The sequence below is a fragment of the Copadichromis virginalis genome, linkage group LG14 (genome assembly GCF_057382275.1).
Source record: "Copadichromis virginalis isolate Kocher_CV1m ecotype Utaka linkage group LG14, C_Virginalis_male_GT1.1, whole genome shotgun sequence".
Taxonomy (NCBI): Eukaryota; Metazoa; Chordata; class Actinopteri; order Cichliformes; family Cichlidae; genus Copadichromis; species Copadichromis virginalis.
In genome coordinates this window covers 25,585,887-25,595,212 of record NC_140631.1, presented here as the reverse complement: position 1 = coordinate 25,595,212, position 9,326 = coordinate 25,585,887, and the positions used below count along the sequence as shown (strand labels likewise).

General features: G+C 37.0%; 1 protein-coding gene across 5 annotated transcripts; it reads left to right on the top strand.

Moving 5' to 3' along the window:
- gpr184 (G protein-coupled receptor 184) lies at positions 1 to 6,763 on the top strand. Of its 5 annotated transcripts, none has more exons than XM_085430135.1 (4): positions 1 to 350; positions 536 to 575; positions 655 to 756; positions 5,152 to 6,763. In XM_085430135.1, exon 4 carries the CDS (start codon positions 5,195 to 5,197, stop codon positions 6,239 to 6,241), a length of 1,047 nt encoding a protein of 348 aa, XP_085286261.1. In that variant the 5' UTR covers positions 1 to 350; positions 536 to 575; positions 655 to 756; positions 5,152 to 5,194; the 3' UTR covers positions 6,242 to 6,763. The 5 variants fall into 5 exon arrangements, with proteins under 5 accessions (XP_085286261.1, XP_085286258.1, XP_085286257.1 ...); XM_085430136.1 differs by lacking the exon at positions 1 to 350 and adding an exon at positions 358 to 447 and having other exon boundaries at positions 536 to 570; XM_085430133.1 differs by lacking the exon at positions 1 to 350 and adding an exon at positions 358 to 447.
- Positions 6,764 to 9,326: the final 2,563 nt, after the last annotated feature.

Here is a 9,326-nt window from a genome sequence, read left to right as displayed (position 1 = left end):
TGTGTCTTCCCCTTTCTGTACTTCGCCCTTCCACACTTCTTACTGACATTTCAGCTGTGGCTGTCAACGGGAACTAGCAACGAGAGCAAACTACACAGTACAGAGAAAAACAACCTCTTGCATCTGTAGCTATTGAACTGGCTGTTAATGATCTGGTTCATTTGAGATTATGAGGAACTGCAGTGGCTTGGCTGCATGTCAGCAGCTCTGAAAAGTCTCTTCTGAAGCTTTTTTTCTGATCTTCCTGGACTGAACTCTGCTGAACCTGAAGCAGGTCTGGAATGCGTCTAACACTCTTCACCCACTGGACAGCTTTCTACAAGATACAACTTTCTATCAACAAACAACAGGTGAGGTCATTCATTACTGACTGGAGTTCTGGAAACCAGATGAGGGAATTTATGTAAAACTTTTTATAAACTGCCCTAGAAAAGGACAAGTTCAAAGGTAACTTTTATTATGTTTGCCAAGTTCTTAAATGTAGTAATTTATTTTGAAACCGCACTTCATATGCTGGGCTTCTTTTTGTACCCAGTGGACTGTTGTCAAGGGAAAGATGGAATGCTTGAGGTGATGTGAGTAACCACTGCAAAAATAATTAGGTTTGAAATGTTGATTCTCTGGAGGGTTGAATGTTTTCTGTGATTCTCCCAGCGGTGGTCACCACAGCACGCTGGAGAGGGCAACAGAAAACTGCTCTGGAAGAAGAAACTGTGGACTGCTTTACCTTTGAAACACCACTTTGGTATGAGGGAGGCAAGTTAAAACGCATATTTCTTCTTTTTGTTTTAAAAGGAGGGCATCTGGCAATCACCACATCCCCCCTCTTTAGAGATAAGGCTAAAATGCTGCTCTCTTAACAATTCATAATGACAACCAGATTTACTTCAGCACATAATGCTAACAAACACATAGTTGGCTCAGATGGAAAAAACGAGTGAATCAAGCCCTGGCCAGCTGTGCAAAGTAGTCGTTTGTTTGGATTTGAAATGTACTGATAGAGACAGCAAAAGAACAAAAAAGATGTATGCAAGAGGAAAAAAGAAAAAAAATATTGTTTTTAAGAAGGACCTGAACAGGACAAATGAACCATTACAGGCATTAGAGGTAAACTCTATCTTTGTAATAGGGGAATACCTGTTTGTCATTAGTCATAGTATCCTAAGTGGTGACTAACAACTGAAATATTTTAGAAAAGTTTTGATTTATGAGGAAAACTTTCCTATAATGCAGTCATGATAAGTCTCCCATTTTTTTTTTTTAATTTTATGAATAATCCATTAAATCAAACCCATTTCAAACACACCTGCACACAGGCACGTGCAGACACACATTATCGTTCTCTGAAGACGATCTGTCTCCAAATGGCTTCTCTATTATTGAGTTTTCTGGACGTTAATAGCATTAGATGCTTCCTGAGCCTATAAACACACCAGGGTCAAGCCTGGAAGAGAGAGAGGGAACAAAACAAAGAGAGGAAACAAATATCAGCAAAAGCCACAGAAATAACGAGCAAAGTTTGATCTCCTAATGCTTAAATTTTATACAGCAAATGGAAAGAATAAAATATCTGTACAAAAATATTTTAGTCTTGTGGTCTACATTAAGAAGAGTGTGTTAACCATTGGTTCCCATTACCTGGTAAAATAATTAATGTGGATTTTTTTTCCAGTGGAACACAAACTAAACATTAACCCCTTAATCGTCACAATGAATGGGTGTATAAGATTGTACTGATGGTGTAAATATGAATAAATACTTCGGTTATTAACTGAAACCAGAGGACATTTTCAAAAAATTCTGTTGTGATAAACTAAAATTTTAAAAAATGTTCAAGGCTGATGACACAGTTTCACAGACCAATAGAAAGCCTATAAACAGTCTGAAAGGAAAACCATAACACAACCAGTTGAACTTTGTAACAGTTCCTCTGAAACAACATTCCTAATTATGTAGTATTCATGTGTGAGTTCTTTTGTACAATCAGGTTCTGGCCTTAGTTAGCCTGTCATAGTTTCGTTGAATTATTTTTGAACCAAGCTGAACTCATGCTCGGTCTGCCCAGAAATATCCTTCTCAGTCAGCATCTTAACATGTCTGTTTAACCGCACTGTTAGCATCTGTAGTCAAAACATGGCCATGCTGTAGGAAATCCAAATTTACCCCGAATAAACCACTAAACTGTTTTAACTGTGCAGCATCTTTTGTATTTTTAATGCATTAGTCGTCAATTATGACTATATATTCCAAACCATTTTTAGGTTTCATATTATTTATGAATGTGTCAGAATTTAAAACATTAACAAGAACGCGCGAATAGCCTCCTTCTGTAACAGTTAAGCATGTCACTCTTTAACTTTTACATTAAACAGAGTAGATTAAAACAGGGGGACAAAAAGCCTAAAGCTGTGCATTACTAGAAAACAATTAGGTCTGTTATGTTAAGAGATGGTCATGTCCCATATGAAATGTGTAGGATTTCATTGAAAACAACTGGACTTTAAAAAGTGAAAGTTTAGTGAACTCTATTTATTTGTACTTTGATGAGATGTATAATTGAGTAAAACATATAAAAATATTTATCATTTATACACATTAATGTGTTGCAAGCCCTATGATGTAAGTCATTTTCTGTTAAGCCTGCAACGTGCTGCACAAAATTCATGCGACACGCCTGTAATGTAACTGATCGTTATGCCTGCACGATAATATGTATGGGATATATAAACGTCATAAAGAATTAACTTTATTAAATGTTAATAATAATGTTTTGCTAAGTTATGCACTTTTATGGACACTACCTAATTTTTCAAACAAAGTTGACAACTTCATACATCACATATTGACATGAAGAAAGACAATTAGTGTCATGTGATCATCTACATGTGTGCTCCAAATAATTTTTTTTTTTTTAAATCTAGAAAATCTGTATTTCAAAAAAGTCCTCCTGCCGTTCAAAAGGCATTGTTTGCACCCCTTACTTGTCTTAGTCTGCAAAATAGGTATATTTTGTTATCTTTTCTGGACATAAAAAACTGAAAGAGCAGGAAATGCAAATGTGATCCATCATCATTTCAATTATATTTTCAGTCATAGAGCCTTTTATTTGTTTCCCCCAGGAGGTAGCTTACATGGCCTTCAGTAAGAACTGGAATCTGTTCATGGCCTTTGCATTGAATTATACTTCTTCTCTACCAAGCTAGTTAGTGAGCCAGCATTACCATTATAATAACAACAACAACAACAACAACAACAATACATTTTATTTAGGAAAGTGCCTTTCAAAACACTCAAGGACACTGTACACAGCAGAATAGAGACAAGCAATAACAACAACAAACATAACAACTTACAAATTTACAAGGATAAAACATAAAGCAAATAAATAAAAGAGATTATGTGATAATGCATATTATGGGAAATAAAATGCAGCTCACATGTTACAAGTCACAGTAAGCTACAACAGATTGTTTGCAGTTATGCTAGCTTGGCCAAAAAACCTCACTCATCAGTGTATTACAAAGAATACCCAACAAAGAGCGCAGAGGTTCTCTCAGATGCCTTGCCCACTGACCTTGTCGTTATACCACAAATCTCTCACCTTTTAACCCTTGTGTGGTGTTCGTATTTTTGTTACTCAGCCAGTGTTCATGGGTCTGGTGGACCCGCTAGAGTTTTGGCTTTCCAAATTAACACTATCAAACAATTTTATGTTAAATTACTCAACAGATGTTTACTTCATCCCAATTACAAGACATATGAACAGCAAACATGGTTAATTTTTTCCCTTTACCTTTGTTAGATCACATTTATGAATTAATGTGCTTCTCGTTTTTCTTTTATATAAAATGTTATAAATAAATCAGTTATAATCAAGTGGAGTGAGTGGAAAGACACAACACATTTACACGTGAAAAAATAATTAATTGTTTAATTTTTCTTTTGAAAAAAACTGAACAATAGTTTCATATCCTCTCTGAAACTGCACTGCTAGCTTTACTCTCATGGAAAAGAAGACTTCTTCAAAGAGGAAAGGTTCATGTCAAAATAACAAAATCAGTCTCACAGCAGATTATTTGACCTGCTCTTTGTCTTTTATCTTTTTGAAACAGAAAGTATTACTGGATTATTATTAAATTCATTTTGAAATTCTTGTCTCTGCTGGGTTACGCTAATCTTTAAGATGTATCTGGTGTGAATTACAGTCAGAGCTCTGTGATGGACCAGGTGTGATGGTTCAAATCAGGGAGAGAATTAATTGATTCATTTATAGAGTGCATGAGTTTCACATTACTCATTCTTGAAGCTGCAGTAAACAACTACCTTCGTCACATCTGCATCTGTTTGTAACGTCACATTTTCCACGTGTGGGACTAATAAAGGTTATCTTATCTTATCTTTAAATTGGAAATAACTGGTCCAACTCACTATATGACTGCCAACTTTTTTGTCCCCCAGAATGCAATTCTGTGGGAGCCTGCAAGGCTCTTATTGTGCTGAGAAACAAAAAGTAACCTGTAATCTGTGATTACTGTAAAATGCAAATAATCAGTTTGCCTGTACATTCTGTGCGATCCTCGCCTGCAACTTAGACCACGCAGGAGAATAAATGCAGCAATTTATAGATAATTTAATAAAAAGTAGCATTAACAACAAGTAATGTTGATCGAGTGCTCAGGTGATCGAGTGCAGAAGGTTCTACATCAAGTTAATCTAAAAGGTATCAGTTCCTTAATGCTGTCTGTTTCCACAACAACGACAGCTTACCTTATGACATGTGTTCTCCATACAGTGCAGCTGAGGCAGGGACTTTTGGCAATTTCACTTTCTATTAAAACCGTGGGTGCAAACTGTTATCATCAAGCAGCATGACTAAACCCATACTAGGAAGCGGAGGACTCCCATCGACACTATGCCTGAACACCATATAGTGTGCAGAATCAAACTATCTCACATTGAGAAACATCAGGACAACCAAATTATTTTTTTTATCTCTTGAGCTCAGTCAACCATGAAATAGAATAGGGGATACAAAATATCTAAGCTATATTATATGTTTTTAAAGTATTACGGTGAAGTCGTGTTACCATACAAATTGTTACTGTATTTATTTTAATTTCATGGATTTAATGATGTATTTTTGTCTTGCAGGTGATTTTTTTAACCAGGGGAGTTACAGCTAACTAAAGGAACCATGAACTCCACTTTTAAACCAGAAACAGGCAACAACTCAACATGCGTTAACATTGGAGAGAGTGTTGTCAGTGACTTGCTGATGTCTGTTTACATACTGGCCTTTGTTTTTGGTTTGATCTTCAATGTACTGACCCTGGGCCCCATCATTCAACAAGTGAGGCAAAAAAATGTCCTGGGAATCTTCCTGCTCAACCTGTCTATCTCTGACTTCCTTTTCATCATCACTATGCCCCTTTGGATAAATTATTACCGGTTTAACCACCGCTGGATGCTAGGTTCTGGGTCCTGCAGTGTAGCTGGCTTTGTCTACTACTCTAATATGTATATCAGCATCTACCTGCTTTGCTGTATCTCTGTAGACCGCTGTCTGGTGGTCAGCTACCCACTCCGCTTCAAGACACACCGAACTTCTTGCTACGCCTGGATGCAGTGTATCGTAGTTTATGTGGTAGTGGTGGTGATACACATCATAATGCTGGTCTATGATAATCTCACAGACGCCCATGATGAGAACAACAATAATGACCGTTGTTATGAGACCTACCCCATGGAGAAGCCTATTGCTCTATTCAACTTGCTCAGAGTAGGCTTGGGCTTCCTGCTACCCCTGCTAGTGCTGGCAGTGAGCTACTGGAGGGTGTTAGCCACTGTGGGCCGAAGTCCCGGCCTGAGCGCCCAGGTTAAGAGGAAGGTCCGTCTTCTCTCCTTTGGAGTCATTGGGATCTTCTCAGTTTGCTTTGCTCCATATCATATTCTTTTGCTCATACGCTCACTAGTATTTTATAATAACAATTTTGATAAGAGTCACAATGGGAGTTACTGCAAGTTTGAAGAACAAATGCACTTCTTCTTCTCCTGTACGCTTGCACTGTCCAGTTTGAATGCTGTGGTGGACCCAGTGCTGTATGTGTTGGTGAGTAATGGAGTCTGGGAGCAGATGAAACTAACCTGGAGATGCCGCAGACGGACTGAACAAGAAGACTGTGCACTAACTGCTTACAAAGGAGGAAAAGCTGCCACTACTGCCACTACTAATTTAATATGAATAATAAGCTATATGTGATAGACATGTGTACAATTGTATGTGTGTGAGTGTGTATTGAGATATTATAGGATTTTGCATGGCAGCTTTTTCAAGTAAAGTCTTCCTCTCATGAGTTAAGTAACGGGATTATTTCCATCCCACTTGTGTATGTTATTTTGTGTATGTATAAAAGGCAATCTTTGTTGTTACATTTGTATGTTATATCGAGCACAGTGTAAGGAGGAAGCTGAATAATGTATGCATCTGAGTCCTGGTTAATGTGATATTAGTCTCGGGTTCTGCTCTCCCACGAGTTCTTCAGTGTAAGCCACTTCTGGTTTTGTTGTTAGACACTGTTGCCGCAACTGAAGAGCCATTGTATTTTTTTTTGTCCAATCTATGCAATCATAGCGTGACTGAGCAACCCTGATATATTTAAATATGCATTACCTCCAATGCATGCCATACAAAGCCTTTGTTAGCATAACTTTGTGTGCCCAGTGTCTGACATATTTAACAAGAAATAAATCAGTATTATGTCCAGGTGCTCAGAGTTTTTTTTCACGCAGACAGTATGCAACAATTAACCCATACACCCAGTCTCTTAGTCTTCGCCATTAAACATATAGATAATTATAAATGCAACATAGCTGTGTGCTTCACAAGTGTCAAGTTGAAAAGGAAGGCAATAATGATGGATGTATATAAGTGTGTGTCAGGGGTGTGAGACAGAAATGGAGAAAAAGAATAATAAAGTGAAAGAAAGACAGCAAAAAGACTGAAAGAGGAAGCGTTTGAATCAACATTATGTCTGTTACTTGGTTCATAATTTATACAGCAGCTTCCTCATGCGTCAGCAGAGCTTTTTTTAGTAAACATCATTACAATCTAAGATGAACATTGACTGCATAGTATAAACCCTGAATAAAACCAGTTTTGTTTAATTAAAGGTCTATACTGCTGATTTCCTGAATTGTACAATCATGTATATCCTTCCATAAGAAGCAGTTTTGGAGGTTTGCTACTCTGGAGAATTCTGGTATCTGTTCATATGATGCCATGATCTTCCCATCAAATTCACCCTACCATGGAGCTATGCTCATAGAAACTACAAAAACCCCAAGAGCAACATTTCAGACAGGTCTCAGTTAACCTATGACAAATTGGCCAAAAAGGGGAAGGACACAAGTGTTACAATAGCCCAATGTCCAGACCTCAAGTCAACTGAAATGCTGCGACAGGAACACAAATAGCTGTGCATAAAAGAATGGCCGCAAACCTCAATCAACTTAGTCAATTTTATAGAGAAGAGTTCACCAAAATTCTTCCACAATAATGTCAGAGAATAATAAATGAATACAGAATGACTCCTTTAGATATCGCTGCTTTGGGTCTAGCAAAGTGTTTTGTTTTTTTAAAATAAAAGGATAAAGATAAAGCCAGGCTTTTTTCCTCTGAAGTACAGAAATGTTCTGGTTTCTAAACCTTACTTTATTTTTAAACCCTCAGATACATCATGTTTAGATGCTTGAAAAGCTCTGTTGGCAAAAAAAGAAAGCATGTATCTATTTTTGAATGGAAGTCACAACTGGTGATGCTGAAGCTGCCCCATTAACTTCTTTTCAGATGGAAAAGAAAGAAAAACCCATGTTATTTTCACCACAATTTTAAAGCTTGCAGCATTTTTGAAGAAGCGTTAGTAAACGAATCAGGTTTAAAGAAATTAATGTTGCAGTCAATCATCTTGTGGCATTAGCTCCAACATCTTAAAGATCCATTTTCTCCAGACTCAGCTTTTAATGAGCTAACTCAGGTTGTAGCCAGACTCATAGGAAAATCAATGCGACTCCATTGATTAGCTGTTATGACTCATAGCATTGTAATGCAGGCTTGGTCTTAATGGACTATACCAACAAGCTATACTTAGATCTTATTTTAAGCATTTGGAGTCTTTGGACATATATAACGGAGCACTCAATAGAATGAAGTTTTTAATTTCCTTTTACCCTAATGAGCTGATTAATAATTAATATTTCTACTGAAACGCAGCAGACGTTCTGCTAATTATGTTTTGTATTTCATAAGAAAGAAGCTCTCATAATGAAACTTTTTTTTTTTTTTTACAGTGTACTGTCTTTGTGTTTTTGTTTTATTTTTTAAAAACTATTTCTGCTTATTAAAGAGTGGACCTTAAAGAAAAAAGATAATTGAAATATTTTAGAAAAGGAAGACAGCAAAGTTATTAATTGTACAATAAAGAGTTTGCGATTTACTTGTGCTGCATCACATCCACTGAAGCATATTAAATTGAATGACACTTAGGAGGGTTTGTCTCATCAGAGACTTGTTCATGTATATTTGTGTGAAGCCATTGTCCATATCTTAACTGTAACAACAAGGGTCCGAAAAATTGAAGCACAGCCAGAGATCATACAGGAAATCAGATAAAAGCCAAGCATCCAAACTTTTACATGCAAGCAAAAACATCTTACATGAGTATTAGTCAGAGGAGCAATTTACACAAGAGAAGAGGCAAAAATGCCCACAAAGGCTAGTTATACATAACAGTGTACAACACCGGCATCATTTTATACACAAGGAACAAGGAAAAGTTTGGAAGTTGAGTGGAAGAATCTGAAAACACAGCCCTGCCAGAAGCTGTCTGGGCATACCACTGAAGATGATCTTTAAGGGCTCATTCGAAGAACTTTTTGGTCACACATTGTATACACAGCAGACTGACACTGGTTAATAAGACACAATTAACAGAACAAAAGCAGTTAAAAGATCCTACATACATATGTTCCCAGTCACACAGGCCTAGAAACGGTGTGTTACCACAGTTGCAATGGAAAAATGTGAATTTCCTGACCTGTTGGCAAATGGTTGCTAATGGTTGTCACTAGATAAAATTAATCGCAAAGAGGTACAGGATACTGCAACAAAAAAGTCCTTGAAATTGTTTGGTTTCTAGTGGGTTGCCATAAAATCCCTGTAATTGCATGGAAGATACGTCAACTTCTCACTGAGCAGTAGTGAAACAATAGCATTTTTCTTTTTTTAAATGTTGAGGCGAGCAACCTCGTTTTACAGTTTAAACCACACG

What these genes read in the sequence shown, in the direction of transcription:
- gpr184 (XM_085430131.1), top strand. Translation starts at nt 5,195, where the DNA reads ATGAACTCCACTTTTAAACCAGAAACAGGCAACAACTCAACATGCGTT.